The sequence below is a fragment of the Heptranchias perlo genome, unplaced genomic scaffold (assembly GCF_035084215.1).
Source record: "Heptranchias perlo isolate sHepPer1 unplaced genomic scaffold, sHepPer1.hap1 HAP1_SCAFFOLD_372, whole genome shotgun sequence".
Taxonomy (NCBI): Eukaryota; Metazoa; Chordata; class Chondrichthyes; order Hexanchiformes; family Hexanchidae; genus Heptranchias; species Heptranchias perlo.
The window spans coordinates 72,502-92,500 of NW_027139384.1; the positions used below are offsets into that span (position 1 = coordinate 72,502).

Sequence of the window (19,999 nt, forward strand, 5' to 3'; positions counted from 1 at the left end):
AGTTGAGGTCGAAGATCAGCCATGATCTGATTGAATGGCGGACGAGGGGCCGAATGGCCGACTCCTGCTCCTATTTCTTATGATGCCAGACTGTACAACCCCCTCCTTTCGCATAACTTCTTGGAATTTAGTTCGCAGGACGTTAAGGCCGCCTGTCGTGCTCTCAATATTCAATCTATTAATTCCGACCATGCCTCCCACCACTGCCAAGACTCCGTCCTGTGTAAGGCCCCGTACAGATGGGATAAATGGCCAGATCATCTGTGTTTTTTTTAAAGTGAGGTTGGTTGAGAGATAACCGGGGAGAGAAAGAGAGAGGGAATGGGAGAGAAAGAGAGAGGGAATGGGAGAGAAAGAGAGAGGGAATGGGAGAGAAAGAGAGAGGGAATGGGAGAGAAAGAGAGAGGGAATGGGAGAGAAAGAGAGAGGGAATGGGAGAGAAAGAGAGAGGGAATGGGAGAGAAAGAGAGAGGGAATGGGAGAGAAAGAGAGAGGGAATGGGAGAGAAAGAGAGAGGGAATGAGAGAGAGAGAGGGAATGGGAGAGAAAGAGAGAGGGAATGGGAGAGAAAGAGAGAGGGAATGAGAAAAGAGAGATTGAGATTGCAGCCTGTGGGCTGTTGCTGATGAGCCACTGACCTCCCCTTCCCCCCTCCCCTCCCCCTCTCCTTTCGCTCTCTCCCCTCTCCTCCTCCCCACCCCTCCCCTACTCCCCACTCCTTTCCCTCTCCCCTCCCCTCCTGCCCACCCCTCCACCCTCCCCACCTGCCCACCGCTCCCCCTCCCCTCCTCCCCACCCCTCCCCCTCCCCTCTCCCCACCCCTCCCCTCCTCTGCTCCACTCCCCACCCCTCCCCCTCCTCTCCCCACCCCTCCCCCTCCTCTCCCTCCCCTCCCCTCCTCACCCCTCCCCCTCTCCTTTCCCTCTTCCCTCCCCTCCTCCCCACCCCGCCCCCTCTCCCCTCCTCCTCCCCACCCATCCCCCTCTTCTTCCCCCTCCTCTCCCCTCCCCTCCTCTCCCCCTCACCCCCCCTCCTCTCCCCCTCACCCCCCCTCCTCTCCCTAGGTGTGAACACTCTCACACTTTTCTCTCACACTGCAGCTGCAGGCAGACCCCTGGAAAGGTTCCCTTTTGTACCATCGATAAATGTGCGGCTGATGAATAAATATGTGTGTTTTTGTGTCCCAGCATTCCCATTATCCTTCGCGGAGACTCCGGGGACAGGCTGACATCTCGGAGATGTCAGGGTGGGCGTTTTGTACCTTATGCCTGAATGTTAACAGCTCCCTGTGCTATGACCACAATTTCTCTGCATATTCGAGCAGGGTCTCCGCAACTAGCATCTCACACTCTCTGTCTCTCTCTCACCATCTCTCTCTCTCGCTCTCTCTCTCTGTCTCTCTCTCTCTCACCGTCTCTCGCTCTCTCTCTCTCACCGTCTCTCGCTCTCTCTCTCTGTCTCTGTCTCTCTCTCACCATCTCTCTCTCTCGCTCTCTCTCTCTGTCTCTCTCTCTCTCTCTCTCTTACCGTCTCTCTCTCGCTCTCTCTCTCGCTCTCTCACCGTCTCTCTGTCTCTCTCTTTCTATCACCGTCTCTCTTACCGTCTCTCTCTCTCTCACCGTCTCTCTCTCTCTCACCGTCTCTCTCTCTCTCACCGTCTCTCTCTCTCTCACCGTCTCTCTCTCTCTCTCTCACCGTCTCTCTCTCTCTCTCTCACCGTCTCTCTCTCTCTCTCACCGTCTCTCTCTCTCTCACCGTCTCTCTCTCTCTCTCTCACCGTCTCTCTCTCTCTCTCACCGTCTCTCTGTCTCTCTCTTTCTATCACCGTCTCTCTACTGTCTCTCTCTCTCTCTCACCGTCTCTCTCTCTCTCTCTCTCTCTCACCGTCTCTCTGTCGCTCTCTTTCTCTCACCGTCTCTCTTACCATCTCTCTCTCTCTCACCGTCTCTCTCTCTCTCTCACCGTATCTCTCTCTCTCACCATCTCTCTCTCTCTCACCGTCTCTCTCTCTCTCACCGTCTCTCTCTCTCACCGTCTCTCTCTCTCTCACCGTCTCTCTCTCTCTCACCGTCTCTCTCTCTCACCATCTCTCTCTCTCTCACCGTCTCTGTCGCTCTCTTTCTCTCACCGTCTCACTTACTGTCTCTCTCTCTCTCTCACCGTCTCTCTCTCTCACCGTCTCTCTGTCGCTCTCTTTCTATCACTGTCTCTCTCTCTCTCTCCGTCTCTCTCTCTCTCACCGTCTCTCTCTCTCTCACCGTCTCTCTCTCTCTCACCGTCTCTCTCTCTCTCTCTTTCTATCACCGTCTCTCTTACCATCTCTCTCTCTCACCGTCTCTCTGTCTCTCTCTTTCTCTCACCGTCTCTCTTACTGTCTCTCTCTCTCTCTCACCGTCTCTCTCCCACCGTCTCTCTCTCTCTCTCCATTTCTCTCTCTCTCTCTCTCTGACTCTCTGTCTCTCTCTCTCTCCGTCTCTCTCTATCTATCTCTGCCTCTCTCTCTCTCGCAGACTTTTGTCTGCTTCCCGTCTGCTCCCCTCTCGCGATTCCCAATTTCTGCGGACAACTTTTCCCGCGCCAGTAAGGAAAATCTTCCAAGGTCGGCCTTATGTGTCTCTCTCTCTCTCCCTGCCGCCCACCCACCCCTCTGCCCAGTTCTCTCCCCCTCTCCGACTCTCACTGGCGTTCAGTGGCGCTTAATCCTCACCGAGCATTCATTCTCCGCCCACCCACCACCTGCGAGCCGGGACAGTTGGCTATTCGACTGTGGAGGGAGGCACGGCAGATTTTCCTCCCCCAGCGATCGCTAGTCAGTCTCGCCGCTTTGGGTGGGAGGGGGAACGGTGGGGTCGGGGGGAGAGGGATGGACACGAGCCAAGATGCCAACTTGCTGATCGCTGGGGTCGGGGGGGGCGCGGAGGCCAGGCTGGGCTGCGATTCACCCCACGATCGAGCAGCGCGCGAAGGAGGAGGAGGCCGGGCACCGGGGAGGGAGAAGGAAAAAGGAAAAATTGAAGGGGAACCACAGGTAGCTAACACCTGGGTGGGGGCTGTCGAGTAAACGCTATTAATTGTTACCAGGACGGGTAACATCGGTGAAAGGGGACATTTTTCTTAACCCGTGCGTTAGAAAGAAAGATGACAAGGCTAGCACGGAGGCGGATCGCTCCCCCCGCTGTCTGGGCCTCTCCATTATTGACGCCGGTCAGTCAATCCTGAGAGAGGCTTTTTGCAGGAGCTAGGCCCGGTTGCCATGGGCACCGTAACCAAAGCTACCGACTCCCGTCTCTCCTTCAGTGGACTGCTTTCTTTCGCCTCTCCTCATAATCCTCCAGCAACCAATTATGGAGGAGTGAGTGAGTGAGGAGGCAGGGGGGGGTGGTCCCCACTGCATTTTGTCCTCAAGACCCTCCATTAGTCTCAACATGGTTTTAATCGTCAAGAGACCCAGATCGCCAACCCTGGTTGTGTTCATGCTCCACACGAGCCTCCCCCCTCCCTACTTCATCTCACCCTATCAGCATATCCTTCTATTCCTTTCTCCCTCGTGTGTTTATCGAGCTTCCCCTTAAATCCATCCATTCTATTCCCCTCGACCACTCCATGTGGGAGTGAGTTCCACATTCCCACCGCTCTCTGGGTAAAGAAGTTTCTCCTGAATTCCCGATTGGTACTATTAGTGACTCTCTTATATTGTAGACACAACTGTACCCGCGACTAGATTGCGCAGTGCCGAGCTCCTGACTACAGAGGGACATACATTGTCCAATCTCAGCCCACTGCCTCCCCCGGGGGCAGAACATTTGCCACCTGGCTCTGCCACTCCTGCCCTTTATGGCCACTGGGCACCATCGGGTAGTTGGGTTAGAGAGAGAGAGAGAGACAGAGAGCGACACAGAGAGTCAGAGATCGAGAGAGCCAGAGACAGAGTGAGAGAGAGTCAGAGATAGAGAGACATACGGATGGAGAGAGAGACACACAGAGGGAGGGAGAGACAGAGACAGAGTGAGAGTCGGAGATAGAGAGACATACAGATGGAGAGAGAGACACACAGAGGGAGAGAGAGACAGAGACAGAGTGAGAGTCGGAGATAGAGAGACATACAGATGGAGAGAGAGATACACAGAGGGAGAGAGAGACAGAGACAGAGTGAGAGTCGGAGATAGAGAGACATACAGATGGAGAGAGAGATACACAGAGGGAGAGAGAGACAGAGACAGAGTGAGAGTCGGAGATAGAGAGACATACAGATGGAGAGAGGGACACACAGAGGGAGAGAGAGACAGAGACAGAGTGAGAGTCGGAGATAGAGAGACATACAGATGGAGAGAGAGATACACAGAGGGAGAGAGAGACAGAGACAGAGTGAGAGTCGGAGATAGAGAGACATACAGATGGAGAGAGAGATACACAGAGGGAGAGAGAGACAGAGACAGAGTGAGAGAGAGTCAGAGATAGAGAGACATACAGATGGAGAGAGAGACACACAGAGGGAGAGAGAGACAGAGACAGAGTGAGAGAGAGTCAGAGATAGAGACATACAGATGGAGAGAGAGATACACAGAGGGAGAGAGAGACAGAGACAGAGTGAGAGTCGGAGATAGAGAGACATACAGATGGAGAGAGAGATACACAGAGGGAGAGAGAGACAGAGACAGAGTGAGAGAGAGTCAGAGATAGAGAGACATACAGATGGAGAGAGAGACACACAGAGGGAGAGAGAGACAGAGACAGAGTGAGAGAGAGTCAGAGATAGAGACATACAGATGGAGAGAGAGACACACAGAGGGAGAGAGAGTCAGAGACAGAGTGAGAGTCGGAGATAGTGAGACATACAGATGGAGAGAGAGATACACAGAGGGAGAGAGAGTCAGAGAGAGAGACACACAGCGTTAGGGGCAGAGAGACAGAGACAGAGTGAGAGTCAGAGATAGAGAGACATACAGATGGAGAGAGAGATACACAGATGGAGAGAGAGATACACAGATGGAGAGAGAGATACACAGATGGAGAGAGAGATACACAGAGGGAGAGAGAGATACACAGAGGGAGAGAGAGACACACAGAGTTAGAGACAGAGACAGAGGCAGAGAGAGACAGAGGCAGAGCAAGAGAAACAGAGACAGAGATAGACAGAGACAGATACAGAGATAGAGAGTCAGAGATAGAGAGAGAGACACAGAGACAGAAACAGAGCAAGAGAGAGAGAGACAGAGAGAGTGAGAGAGTGCATGAATCAGACATAGAGCGACAGAAAGTGAGAGAGAGAGCGCGGGAGAGAGAGAGCAAGAGCGACAGAGAGATTGAGAGAGCAACAGGGAGAGAGAGAGCACGCAGGAGAGAGAGAGAGAGAGAGAGAGAGAGCAAGAGCAACAGAGAGGTTGAGAGATTGTGAGAGCGACAGAGAGAGAGAGAGAGAGTCAGAGAGTGACAGAGAGAGCGCGGGAGAGAGAAAGAGAGAGAGCAAGAGCGAGGGAGAGATTGAGAGAGAGAGAGAGAGCAACAGACAGAGAGAGAGAGAGAGAGAGAGAGCGACAGAGAGATTGAGAGACTTAGAGAGCGACAGACAGAGAGAGAGAGAGAGCTGATACTGAACGGCAGAGGGGGTGAGCGGGGGAGAGAAGGGAACTCCGTGTATCGCTCTTACTGAGGTATTTTGACACTGGATGCTGCTGCTGTTGAACCTAACTGCGGGGACTCGCTGGAGGCGCTCCTGTATGCTGAATATACACTCGTAGCTCCTCTGGCCCGACTGAGGCTGAGGCAGGTTTCTCGCTCGCAGCGTGATTGGCCGAACCACCCCTACGGGGACCAGGAGATCGTCAGTCGGCATAATCTGAGGGCACGTCTGCAACAGAGAGAAGGGGTAAATGATAAAATGGGGGGATTGTACGTAAGAACGATACTTGCAATTCTACAGCCTCAGGACGTCCCAAAGCGTTTCTCGGCCAATGAAGTACTTTTTTTTTTGAAGTGCGGTCACTGTTGTCATGTGGGAAACGCAGCAGCCAATTTGCGCACAGCAAGATCCCACAAAACAGCGATGAGATAAATGACCAGATCACCTGGTTTTTTTGAAGAGATGTTGGTTGAGGGGTAATTATTGGCCCCCCCCACCCCTGCTCTTCTTCCAATAGCGGCCGTGGGATCTTTTGCGTCCCGCCCGAGAGGGGCAGACGGGGGCCTCGGTTTAACGTCTCATCCGAAAGACGGCCCCCTCCGTCAGTGCGGCGCTCCCTCAGTACCAGCACCGGGGAGGGGGGGGTGGGGGAGTGTCGGGGCCTGGATTACGGGGCTCGAGCCCCTGGAGTTTTCACATCAGTTTGGAAGATGGAGTTTAGAGACGCTCCCTTATTGGCAGCTTTCCAAATGCGACAATTAGGCCAGAGGCCTGAGGCAAGACCGTTCCAGTCTGGGAGGCTGGAAGATGGAGCTGGAGAGCACAGGTCGTTCGTGATGTGGTTTTAAACCTTAAATGTAGAATTACGTAAAGTCTAGGCCACAGAAACAGGCCATTCAGCCCAACTGGGCTATCCCAGTGTTTATGCTCCACACGAGCCGACTCCATCTCACCCTCTCACCCTCTCCTTCTGTTCCTTTCTCCCTCATGTGTTTATCGAGCTTCCCCTTAAATCCGTCGATTCTATTCCCCTCGACCACTCCATGTGGGAGCGAGTTCCACATTCCCACCGCTCTCTGGGTAAAGGAGTTTCTCCTGAATTCCCCGATTGGATTTATCAGTGACTCTCTTATATTGATGGCCCTCTAGCTTTGAATATAAGTCAATCCTTTTTCCTTTCTCTGCTGCCCCCGTATCCTAAAACCCCCGTTCACCCATCACCCCCGCCCCGGTGCTCGCTGACCGACACCGGTTCCCAGGCCGGCAACGCCTCCATTTTAAAATTCTCATCCTTGTTTTCAAATCCCTCCATGGCCCTCGCCCCCCCCCTCCCTGTCTCTGTCACCTCCTCCAGCCCCTACGACCCTCCGAGATCTCTGCGCTCCTCCAATTCTGGCCTCTTGCGCATTCCCATCGTTCCACCATTGGCGGCCGTGCCTGGGCTCTAAGCTCTGGAATTCCCTCCCTAAACCTCTCCGCCTCTCTCTCTCCTCCTTTAAGACGCTCCTTAAAACCTCCCTCTTTGACCGAGCTCTTGGACGTTAAAGGCACGGGATAATTGGGGGTGAGGAGGAGAGATCCTGAGGAGAAACACTTGCCACTCAAAGCAACTGACCCTTCCACTCGCTGCTGTTTTGCGAGGGGTCTTGCTGTCCGCAATAACGGCGGCCAACCTGGGCCACGTTAACAGCCGTCGCTGGACTTCGAAATAATTCACTGTGTGCGAAACGATTCGAGACGCGATACAGATGCTGCGTCAACTGTCGTCTCCTCTTCCCGGCGGCTGATTTAATTAACGGAGGGGAGGGGAGGCAGGGAGAGCAGGCTCACCAGTGGAAGATTCAGCTGCGGAGTGAGGACAGACTCTGGGCTTTCGTTAAGTATTTTCTGGTAACGCTGTCCAGGGGCCTGGGTTTCACTGATGGGGATGTAAGTCTGCTGGATGTAAACTGTCCCTTAGCATCTGAGAGAGAGCATTCCCGATCCATGGAGATTAGAGGGAGCTTTACTCTGTATCTACCCCTGTACCTGCCCTGGGAGTGTTTGATGGGACAGTGTAGAGGGAGCTTTACTCTGTATCTAACCCTGTACCTGCCCTGGGAGTGTTTGATGGGACGGTGTAGAGGGAGCTTTACTCTGTATCTAACCCTGTACCTGCCCTGTGAGTGTTTGATGGGACAGTGTAGAGGGAGCTTTACTCTGTATCTAACCCTGTACCTGCCCTGTGAGTGTTTGATGGGACAGTGTAGAGGGAGCTTTACTCTGTATCTAACCCTGTACCTGCCCTGGGAGTGTTTGATGGGGACAGTGTAGAGGGAGCTTTACTCTGTATCTAACCCTGTACCTGCCCTGGGAGTGTTTGACGGGACAGTGTAGAGGGAGCTTTACTCTGTATCTAACCCTGTACCTGCCCTGGGAGTGTTTGATGGGACAGTGTAGAGGGAGCTTTACTCTGTATCTAACCCTGTACCTGCCCTGGGAGTGTTTGACGGGACAGTGTAGAGGGAGCTTTACTCTGTATCTAACCCTGTACCTGCCCTGGGAGTGTTTGATGGGACAGTGTAGAAGGAGCTTTACTCTGTATCTAACCCTGTACCTGCCCTGGGAGTGTTTGACGGGACAGTGTAGAGGGAGCTTTACTCTGTATCTAACCCTGTACCTGCCCTGGGAGTGTTTGATGGGACAGTGTAGAGGGAGCTTTACTCTGTATCTTTTACAGTTATTCTGTTACAGAGTACTACAGAGGCAAGAACAAAGACAGCTAACAGGACGTGGTAAGAATTAGAAGCAATTCAGCTCCGTCCCCTCCCTCGAAGGAGCTGCTCCATGCAGTACGTGGGTTCCACACTAATTCACAATCAGTGTCTATTGGCTATTTGACTGCAGTGGGCATCGCTGCCAGGCCCCGATCCTTTCCTCTGGCGTTTTCCAGTGGGGGTAGATGTGGTCACTGGATGGTGATCTGAAGCAGGAAGCCTGGCTGATTTATCCCCCCCCTCCCTTGCTGTAGCCACCCCCCCATGCCAAACACGGCACGGAATGGCTTTGGGAGCTGGGGCCTTTAAGCCACACGCATGGCCGGTACATTTGCCCCCATTTAACCGCAGGGTGCTGCAGCATCAAGAAGAGGGGAGGGGGGAGGAGTGTGGGGGAGGGACTCAGGAAATAAGGAACACAGAAGCAGGAGGAGGCCATTCAGCCCCTCGAGCCCGTTCTGCCCTTCAACCGGATGGCGGCTGATTTGTATCTTGACTACAACAGCCCTGGCCCAACCAAAATCTCGCGATCTTAATCTGGAAATTTTCAATTGAATCCTCTGCCTTGGTGGGGGGAGGGAGTTCCAGAATTACCCCCCTCACTTTGTGTGAGGAAGTGCTTCCCGACATCACCCCTGAACGGCCTCGCTCGAATTTTAAACCCCTTGTTCTGGACTCCCCCTCACCAGAGGAAATAGTTTCTCTCTCTCTCTCCCCTAGCAAATCCTTTTAATCATCTTAAACACCTGTGCTGTAAAAGGTTGAATGTTAAACAGCGGGGAAAGGAAGGAAAGATTAGCTTTGGATCTTTACCCAGGGCTCATTAACGAACTCATTGAGAAAGCAGAAGGGGTTCTCAAATATCCATCAGACGTTGGACTTTGACCCCTGAGAAAGCTCCACACATCAGTCCTGGAAGCACTCAATAAAAGTGACATGGGATGGTGCATCGTCTTTGTGTCTGCAGAGTTACAAGAGGCTGAGCAGGGCCAGGCGGGGGAGAGAGAGACAGTTAGTAGAAAGAACACACTCACCCCATCCCCAGCTCCCTCTGCACGTTCACCGTGTGTGAGACAGAGAGAGATAGAGAGAGAGATAGAGAGAGAGCGAGAGAGATAGAGAGAGACAGAGAGAGAGAGAGACAGAGTGAGGGGGAGAGAGAGAGAGAGTAAGGGGGAGAGAGAGACAGAGAGAGAGAGTGAGGGAGAGAGAGAGACAGAGCGAGGGAGAGAGAGAGAGACAGAGAGAGAGAGAGAGACAGAGCGAGGGAGAGGGAGAGAGACAGAGGGAGAGGGAGAGAGAGGCAGAGACAGAGAGAGAGAGACAGACACAGAGAGAAACAGACAGTGAGAGAGAGAGAGAGAGAGACAGAGAGGGAGAGAGACAGACAGTGAGGGAGAGAGACAGAGAGAGGGAGAGAGAGAGAGTGAGGGAGAGAGAGAGACAGAGCGAGGGAGAGAGAGAGACAGAGTGAGGGAGAGAGAGAGAGACAGAGAGAGGGAGAGAGAGACAGAGAGAGAGAGAGAGACAGAGAGAGAGGGAGAGAGAGACAGAGAGAGAGAGAGAGACAGAGAGAGAGAGACAGAGAGAGAGAGACAGACAGACAGAGAGACAGAGAGAGAGAGAGCGAGGGAGAGAGAAAGAGAGAGAGAGTGAGAGAGAAAGAGAGAGAGAGCGAGGGAGAGAGAGAGAGACAGAGCGAGGGAGAGAGAGAGAGACAGAGCGAGGGAGAGAGAGAGAGACAGAGAGAGAGAGAGAGAGACAGAGCGAGGGAGAGAGAGAGAGACAGAGGGAGAGGGAGAGAGACAGAGGGAGAGGGAGAGAGAGGCAGAGACAGAGAGAGAGAGAGACAGACACAGAGAGAAACAGACAGTGAGAGAGAGAGAGAGACAGAGAGGGAGAGAGACAGACAGTGAGGGAGAGAGACAGAGAGAGGGAGAGAGAGAGAGTGAGGGAGAGAGAGAGACAGAGCGAGGGAGAGAGAGAGAGACAGAGACAGAGTGAGGGAGAGAGAGAGAGAGAGAGACAGAGTGAGGGAGAGAGAGAGAGACAGAGAGAGAGGGAGAGAGAGACAGAGAGAGAGAGACAGACAGACAGAGAGAGTCAGAGCGAGGGAGAGAGAGAGACAGACAGTGAGAGAGAGAGAGAGACGCAGAGGGAGAGGGAGAGAGACAGAGACAGAGAGAGAGAAAGAGATAAAAAAGATGAGAAAAAAATGAGTGAAAGAGAAATGAGAGATAGAATGAGAGTGAGAAAGAGAAATTGGGAAAGTGAGAGAGTGAGTGAGAGAAAGAGAGAAATAGAGAGAAAGAGTCAAAGAGACCTAGTGAGAGAAAGAGCGAGACAGAGAAATAGAGAGAGAAAGTGAAAGAGGGTCAAGAGGACAGAGAGAGGAGGAAGAGGGATAATCAGGGAAAGAGAGGGCGAAAGAAGAGAGACAAAGTGAAGGAGAAAGCGAGAGAAGCAGAGAAAGAGGGCTTGGGAGAGAAAAAAAATGATCAAGAGAAAGCAAACTTGCGTTTCTATAGCGCCTTTCACCTCCTCGGGATGTCCCAAAGCACTTCACGTTACAATGAATTATTTTTGAAGTGCAACCAAACCCTGGCAGCCAACTTGCACAAAGCAAGATCCCACAAACAGCGATGGGAATGCGTGACCGTTTAATCTGGGTTTAGTGACGTTGGTCGAGGGATAAATATCGGCCCCAGGACCCCGGGGAGAACTCCCCCCTCCCCACCCCTGCTCTTTTTCCAATAGCGGCCGTGGGATCTTTTACGTCCCACCTGAGAGGGGCAGACGGGGGGGGCCTCGGTTTAACGTCTCATCCCGAAAGACGGCCCCTCCGTCAGTGCGGCGCTCCCTCAGATACACCGGGGTGGGGGAGTGTCAGGCCTGGATTACGGGGCTCGAGTCTCTGGAGCGGGGGCTCGAACCCTCGACCTTCTGACTCCGAGAGAGAGAGACCCCCACCGAGGCAGGGCCGACACCACGAGGGAAATGTGTTTTGTGTGTTAAAAATCTGCAGCTTGGAAGGGGCAAGCACTGGGACTGCTGATTCTGCATGAACGCACACTTAGTGAGACACACCAGCGAGCCAAACAGAGGCCCCCCTCTCGAAACCTTTCTCGAGATCCTTTTTCACATGCTTACTCCTTCATCACCTTGGCAAAATGGTCACTTTAGCGGCGTTTGAAGTGGGCGAGCAGCTGCCTTCTGTCAACAGCGACTGTAAACACAACGAGAGGCCCCCTCCGCTAATTAATTACGGGCTGGCTTTGATCTGTTAACTAATCGGCGGAGGCAAACAGGAAAACAGAAACAAGGCGGGGGGGGGTGCCGGGGGGAGTGCGGGCCTCACGGAAGTCAACACACACACACACACAAAGGTAGTCCAACACCAAGGAAGCAAGGCAGACTGTTGAGATGCTGATAGCACCAGAGTTCTCAAGTGTTAACCCTTTCCGGCCACTAAATATAGAACCTGCCTCTCCCAACGGTCCCTCGGGAAACTGGCCAGCCCGGTATTCCCATCGCAGCTCCGACCGTGGGGAAGAATCCATTCAGACGTCTTCAAGGGAAAAATAAAATCGGACAATATTTTTCTCCCCCCTCTTTTTCGGCAGGAAGAACGAGGAGAGGCAATATAAACTAGAGGGCACAATTCTAAAAGGGGTGCAGGAACAGAGCGATCTGGGGGTATATGTGCACAAATCGTTGAAGGTGGCAGGGCAGGTTGAGAAAGTGGTTTAAAAAGCATACGGGATCCTGGGCTTTATAAATAGAGGCATAGAGTACAAAAGCAAGGAAGTCACGACGAACCTTTATAAAACACTGGTTCGGCCACAACTGGAGTATTGTGTCCAGTTCTGGGCACCGCACTTTAGGAAAGATGTGAAGGCCTTAGAGAGGGTGCAGAAGAGATTTACTAGAATGATTCCAGGGATGAGGGACTTTAGTTACATGGACAGACTGGAGAAGCTGGGGTTGTTCTCCTTGGAACAGAGACGGTTGTGAGGAGATTTGATCGAGGTATTCAAAATCATGAAGGGTCCAGACAGAGTAGATAGAGAGAAACTGTTCCCATTGGTGGAAGGGTCGAGAACCAGAGGACGTAGATTTAAGGTGATCGGCAAAAGAACCAAAGGCGACATGAGGGAAAACTTTTTTACACAGCGAGTGGTTAGGATCTGGAATGCACTGCCCGAGGGGGTGGTGGAGGCAGATTCAATCATGGCCTTCAAAAGGGAGCTGGATAAGTACTTGAAAGGAAAAAATTTGCAGGGCTACGGGGAAAGGGCGGGGGAGTGGGACTAACTGGATTGCTTTTGCAGAGAGCCGGGATGAGACGTTAAACCGAGGCCCCCCCGTCTGCCCTCTCAGGCGGGACGTAAAAGATCCCACGGCCGCAATTGGAAGAAGATCAGGGGCGGGGGGAGTTCTCCCCGGTGTCCTGGGGCCGATATTCATCCTTCAACCAGCACCCAAAACAGCTGATCAGGCCGTTTGGCACATCGGCTGTTTGTGGGATCTTGCTGTGCGCAAATCGGCTGCCGCGTTTCCTACATCGCAACAGTGAGCGCACTTGAGAAATAAAAGGACTTCATTGACTGTGAGGCACTTTGGGACGTCCTGAGGGGGTGAAAGGGGCCGGAGAGATGGGAGTTCCTTCCTGACTGCCAAACAGGCCGGCTAGAATCAGCTACCTGGGTTTGGCAGCACAAGGTTGCCCAGTGCCTGTGGGCCTGTGCCCCGTCAAGAGTCAGCGAGAGGCGGGAGGGGGGACCCCTGAAACACTTGGGGAGGGGTCAGGAGCCACTGCCAGTCAGGAGAGCCACAGCCGGGTTAACAGACCCCGTCGAGTAGCTCGAAGGCCGTTTAATCTTATAAAAGATGACAGAGTGAGGAAAGAATGTTTTAATCCCTTAATACAAATGGCACGGCCTGCAAAAATATCTCGAAAGGCCAGATGGAGGCCAGATAGCGTTTTGGATATAAAGGACCCTTTCTTCAGGCAGCTCTGTTTGGCTTCTTTCAATTGTTTCTTAAAAAAAAAACCCCATTTCCTCCCCTCGCTCTCCTGAAGGCGCCAATTCCGGCTGGAATTTGGGTTCCCCTGGGGGGGCCCCTGCCCTCTGCTACCTCCCCCGAGCGGTGGTTCTTCACAGGCTGGTGTCGACGGGCTATTCAACCCTGGGAGGAGGAGGGGGATCGCAGACGGTCCCGGCAAACGCACAAGACAGATAAACACACAAGACAGACGGACGCACACACAGGCAGACAGGCGCACAGACAGACAGACGCACACACAGAGACAGACGCACACACAGAGACAGACAGACACGCACACACAGAGACAGACGCACACACAGACAGACGGACGCACACACAGAGACAGACGCAGAGACAGACAGACAGATGCACACACAGACAGATGAACGCACAGACAGACAGGCGGACGCGCAGACAGACAGAAAGATGCGCAGACAGACAGAAAGACGCGCAGACAGACAGAAAGACGCGCAGACAGACAGAAAGACGCGCAGACAGACAAACTCTCAGACAGACAGCCGCACAAACAGACAGACGCAGACAGACAGACGCACACACAGGCAGACAGACGCACAGACAGACAGACGCACACACAGAGACAGACGCACACACAGAGACAGACGCACACACAGAGACAGACGCACACACAGAGACAGACGCACACACAGAGACAGACGCACACACAGACAGACAGACGCACACACAGAGACAGACGCACACACAGAGACAGACGCACACACAGGGACAGACGCAGAGACAGACAGACAGCAGATGCACACACAGACAGATGGACGCACAGACAGGCAGGCGGACGCGCAGACAGACAGAAAGACGCGCAGACAGACAGACTCTCAGACAGCCGCACAAACAGACAGACGCACGCAGACAGACAGACGCACAGACAGACAGGAAGACGTACAGACAGAAAGACGCACACAGACAGATGCATACAGACGGACACAGAGACACAGGCGGACACACAGAGAGAAACACAGACACGTGCCATTATGAGCAGTAACCCAGGCTGACTTCCCCCTCCTCGACCCAGGGGCTCCAACCCCCACAAATCGCTGCCAGGGTCGGGCTCCAGACAGGCCGGGAAAGGAGCCTGTGCCTTTCCTGCTCTGTGAGGAGGGGGTGCTCAGTATCAAACACCAACCCCCACAAGACAGCTTACGTTCCCCTTTCCGTGACGAGGGTCGACGCCCGCGTGCAGAGGCAGCCACCGAGCCCTTACCTCGGTCATGTTCACTCGGCCCTCTTGGAAGGAGCAGTCGCCCGCGTCGTGAGTGCAGATGTGCCGAAATTTGCACCAGTGACAGGGGTAGGGGCCGCCGACACAGGCCAGGCACCTGAGAGAGAGAGCGAGAGAGAGGGCAGAGAAAGACAGGTCAGTCCGCGACAGAAGAGACATTCAATTTAACAACACTTACACCCCACTCGAGGTAACTCAGAGGCCGGAAAGAGGGCCGGGGGTGTGTCCCTCACTGTGTGACGGGGGGACAGGGGGTGCGTGACACACTGTGTGACGGGGGGGACAGGGGGTGTGTCACTCACTGTGTGACGGGGGGACAGGGGGTGCGTCACTCACTGTGTGACGGGGGGACAGGGGGTGCGTGACACACTGTGTGACGGGGGGACAGGGGGTGCGTCACTCACTGTGTGACGGGGGGACAGGGGGTGCGTGACACACTGTGTGACGGGGGGACAGGGGGTGCGTCACTCACTGTGTGACGGGGGGACAGGGGGTGCGTGACACACTGTGTGACGGGGGACAGGGGGTGCGTCACTCACTGTGTGACGGGGGGACAGGGGGTGCGTGACACACTGTGTGACGGGGGACAGGGGGTGCGTCACTCACTGTGTGACGGGGGGACAGGGGGTGCGTGACACACTGTGTGACGGGGGGACAGGGGGTGCGTGACACACTGTGTGACGGGGGGACAGGGGGTGCGTGACTCACTGTGTGACGGGGGGACAGGGGGTGCGTGACTCACTGTGTGACGGGGGGACAGGGGGTGCGTGACTCACTGTGTGACGGGGGACAGGGGGTGCGTCACTCACTGTGTGACGGGGGGACAGGGGGTGCGTCACTCACTGTGTGACGGGGGGACAGGGGGTGCGTCGCGCACTGTGTGACGGGGGGACAGGGGGTGCGTCGCGCACTGTGTGACGGGGGGACAGGGGGTGCGTCACTCACTGTGTGACGGGGGGACAGGGGGTGCGTCACTCACTGTGTGACGGGGGGACAGGGGGTGCGTCACTCACTGTGTGACGGGGGGACAGGGGGTGCGTCACTCACTGTGTGACGGGGGGACAGGGGGTGCGTCACTCACTGTGTGACGGGGGGACAGGGGGTGCGTCACTCACTGTGTGACGGGGGGACAGGGGGTGCGTCACTCACTGTGTGACGGGGGGACAGGGGGTGCGTCACTCACTGTGTGACGGGGGGACAGGGGGTGCGTCACTCACTGTGTGACGGGGGGACAGGGGGTGCGTCACTCACTGTGTGACGGGGGGACAGGGGGTGCGTCACTCACTGTGTGACGGGGGGGACAGGGGGTGCGTCACTCACTGTGTGACGGGGGGGACAGGGGGTGCGTCACTCACTGTGTGACGGGGGGGACAGGGGGTGCGTCACTCACTGTGTGACGGGGGGGACAGGGGGTGCGTCACTCACTGTGTGACGGGGGGGACAGGGGGTGCGTCACTCACTGTGTGACGGGGGGGACAGGGGGTGCGTCACTCACTGTGTGACGGGGGGGACAGGGGGTGCGTCACTCACTGTGTGACGGGGGACAGGGGGTGCGTCACTCACTGTGTGACGGGGGGACAGGGGGTGCGTCACTCACTGTGTGACGGGGGGACAGGGGGTGCGTCACTCACTGTGTGACGGGGGGACAGGGGGTGCGTCACTCACTGTGTGACGGGGGGGACAGGGGGTGCGTGACACACTGTGTGACGGGGGGACAGGGGGTGCGTCACTCACTGTGTGACGGGGGGACAGGGGGTGCGTCACACACTGTGTGACGGGTACAGGGGGTGCGTCACTCACTGTGTGACGGGGGACAGGGGGTGCGTCACTCACTGTGTGACGGGGGACAGGGGGTGCGTCACTCACTGTGTGACGGGGGGACAGGGGGTGCGTCACTCACTGTGTGACGGGGGGACAGGGGGTGCGTCGCACACTGTGTGACGGGGGACAGGGGGTGCGTCACTCACTGTGTGACGGGGGGACAGGGGGTGCGTCACACACTGTGTGACGGGTACAGGGGGTGCGTCACTCACTGTGTGACGGGGGGACAGGGGGTGCGTCGCACACTGTGTGACGGGGGACAGGGGGTGCGTCACTCACTGTGTGACGGGGGGACAGGGGGTGCGTCACTCACTGTGTGACGGGGGGACAGGGGGTGCGTCACTCACTGTGTGACGGGGGGACAGGGGGTGCGTCACTCACTGTGTGACGGGGGGACAGGGGGTGCGTCACTCACTGTGTGACGGGGGGACAGGGGGTGCGTCACTCACTGTGTGACGGGGGGACAGGGGGTGCGTCACTCACTGTGTGACGGGGGGACAGGGGGTGCGTCACTCACTGTGTGACGGGGGGACAGGGGGTGCGTCACTCACTGTGTGACGGGGGGACAGGGGGTGCGTCACTCACTGTGTGACGGGGGGACAGGGGGTGCGTCACTCACTGTGTGACGGGGGGACAGGGGGTGCGTCACTCACTGTGTGACGGGGGGACAGGGGGTGCGTCACTCACTGTGTGACGGGGGGACAGGGGGTGCGTGACACACTGTGTGACGGGGGGACAGGGGGTGCATCACTCACTGTGTGACGGGGGGACAGGGGGTGCGTGACACTCTGTGTGACGGTGGGACAGGGGGTGCGTCACACACTGTGTGACGGGGGGACAGGGGGTGCGTGACACACTGTGTGACGGGGGGACAGGGGGTGCGTCACTCACTGTGTGACGGGGGGACAGGGGGTGCGTGACACACTGTGTGACGGGGGACAGGGGGTGCGTGACACTCTGTGTGACGGGGGGACAGGGGGTGCGTCACGCACTGTGTGACGGGGGACAGGGGGTGCGTCACTCACTGTGTGACGGGGGGACAGGGGGTGCGTGACACACTGTGTGACGGGGGGACAGGGGGTGCGTCACTCACTGTGTGACGGGGGGACAGGGGGTGCGTGACACACTGTGTGACGGGGGGACAGGGGGTGCGTCACTCACTGTGTGACGGGGGACAGGGGGTGCGTGACACACTGTGTGACGGGGGGACAGGGGGTCCGTGACACACTGTGTGACGGGGGGACAGGGGGTGCGTCACACACTGTGTGACGGGGGGACAGGGGGTGCGTCACTCACTGTGTGACGGGGGGACAGGGGGTGCGTCACTCACTGTGTGACGGGGGGACAGGGGGTGCGTCACTCACTGTGTGACGGGGGGACAGGGGGTGCGTGACACACTGTGTGACGGGGGGACAGGGGGTCCGTGACACACTGTGTGACGGGGGGACAGGGGGTGCGTCACACACTGTGTGACGGGGGGACAGGGGGTGCGTCACTCACTGTGTGACGGGGGGACAGGGGGTGCGTCACTCACTGTGTGACGGGGGGACAGGGGGTGCGTCACTCACTGTGTGACGGGGGGACAGGGGGTGCGTCACTCACTGTGTGACGGGGGGACAGGGGGTGCGTCACTCACTGTGTGACGGGGGGACAGGGGGTGCGTCACTCACTGTGTGACGGGGGGGACAGGGGGTGCGTCACTCACTGTGTGACGGGGGGGACAGGGGGTGCGTCACTCACTGTGTGACGGGGGGACAGGGGGTGCGTCACTCACTGTGTGACGGGGGGACAGGGGGTGCGTCACTCACTGTGGGACGGGGGGACAGGGGGTGCGTCACTCACTGTGTGACGGGGGGACAGGGGGTGCGTGACACACTGTGTGACGGGGGGACAGGGGGTGCGTCACGCACTGTGTGACGGGGGGACAGGGGGTGCGTCACTCACTGTGTGACGGGGGGACAGGGGGTGCGTCACTCACTGTGTGACGGGGGGGACAGGGGGTGCGTCACTCACTGTGTGACGGGGGGGACAGGGGGTGCGTCACTCACTGTGTGACGGGGGGACAGGGGGTGCGTCACTCACTGTGTGACGGGGGGACAGGGGGTGCGTCACTCACTGTGTGACGGGGGGACAGGGGGTGCGTCACTCACTGTGGGACGGGGGGACAGGGGGTGCGTCACTCACTGTGTGACGGGGGGGACAGGGGGTGCGTGACACACTGTGTGACGGGGGGACAGGGGGTGCGTCACTCACTGTGTGACGGGGGGACAGGGGGTGCGTCACTCACTGTGTGACGGGGGGACAGGGGGTGCGTCACTCACTGTGTGACAGGGGGACAGGGGGGTGCGTGACACTCTGTGTGACGGGGGGACAGGGGGTGCGTCACTCACTGTGTGACGGGGGGACAGGGGGTGCGTCACTCACTGTGTGACAGGGGGACAGGGGGTGCGTCACACGCAGGGTAACACAGAGAAACTTTAAATCCTGCCGTGGGAAAAGATAAAATGGCAGAATCTGCGACTCAATTCCTTCTCACCGGGGTCTCTCCACATTCCACTCCCTCAGCCTTCACTCCGTCCTACAATCTCGAGCCTGATGATATGAAAAGCTCAGTGCTGTCGAGCGCCTCCCCCTTGACTGCCCTCACCCTCACTCCCGCTCTCTCCGCCCCCTCGGTGCTGACCTGCACTCGGCCCTCCCCCCCCGGAGCTTTCTCAATAAAATAAATGAGCTCCCCTCCTCGACATGGGGCCCTGTCCGCTACTCTTTAATGCTTGGCTTGGACACTTTATTCACAGTTCGCAAGGTCTTGTTCGAACGACAATTTGACACCAGCCTCACCAGATCGATAAAGAACATCACTTCCAGTTCATCTCTCTCACAGCGTTCAAACACTCCCAGGGGCAGGTACAGGGTTAGATACAGAGTAAAGCTCCCTCTACACTGTCCCATCAAACACTCCCAGGGCAGGTACAGCACGGGGTTAGATACAGAGTAAAGCTCCCTCTACACCGTCCCATCAAACACTCCCAGGGCAGGTACAGTGTTAGATACAGAGTAAAGCTCCCTCTACACTGTCCCATCAAACACTCCCAGGGCAGGTACAGGGTTAGATACAGAGTAAAGCTCCCTCTACACTGTCCCATCAAACACTCCCAGGGGCAGGTACAGGGTTAGATACAGAGTAAAGCTCCCTCTACACTGTCCCATCAAACACTCCCAGGGCAGGTACAGGGTTAGATACAGAGTAAAGCTCCCTCTACACTGTCCCATCAAACACTCCCAGGGCAGGTACAGGGTTAGATACAGAGTAAAGCTCCCTCTACACTGTCCCATCAAACACTCCCAGGGCAGGTACAGGGTTAGATACAGAGTAAAGCTCCCTCTACACTGTCCCGTCAAACACTCCCAGGGCAGGTACAGGGTTAGATACAGAGTAAAGCTCCCTCTACACTGTCCCGTCAAACACTCCCAGGGCAGGTATAGGGTTAGATACAG

General features: G+C 56.3%; 1 protein-coding gene across 1 annotated transcript in view; it reads right to left on the reverse strand.

Annotated features, from left to right (window-relative positions):
- Positions 1 to 19,999, reverse strand: part of LOC137311619 (plexin A3-like) — a gene marked incomplete at its 3' end in the record, with an annotated part of 195,978 nt that overhangs the window by 72,273 nt on the left and 103,706 nt on the right. Inside the window, exons 8-9 of the mRNA XM_067978717.1 lie at positions 14,663 to 14,777; positions 5,648 to 5,848 (exon numbers count right to left, since the gene is read on the reverse strand). Coding sequence (XP_067834818.1) covers positions 5,648 to 5,848; positions 14,663 to 14,777 — 316 coding nt within the window. The remainder of the gene's footprint in view (positions 1 to 5,647; positions 5,849 to 14,662; positions 14,778 to 19,999) is intronic.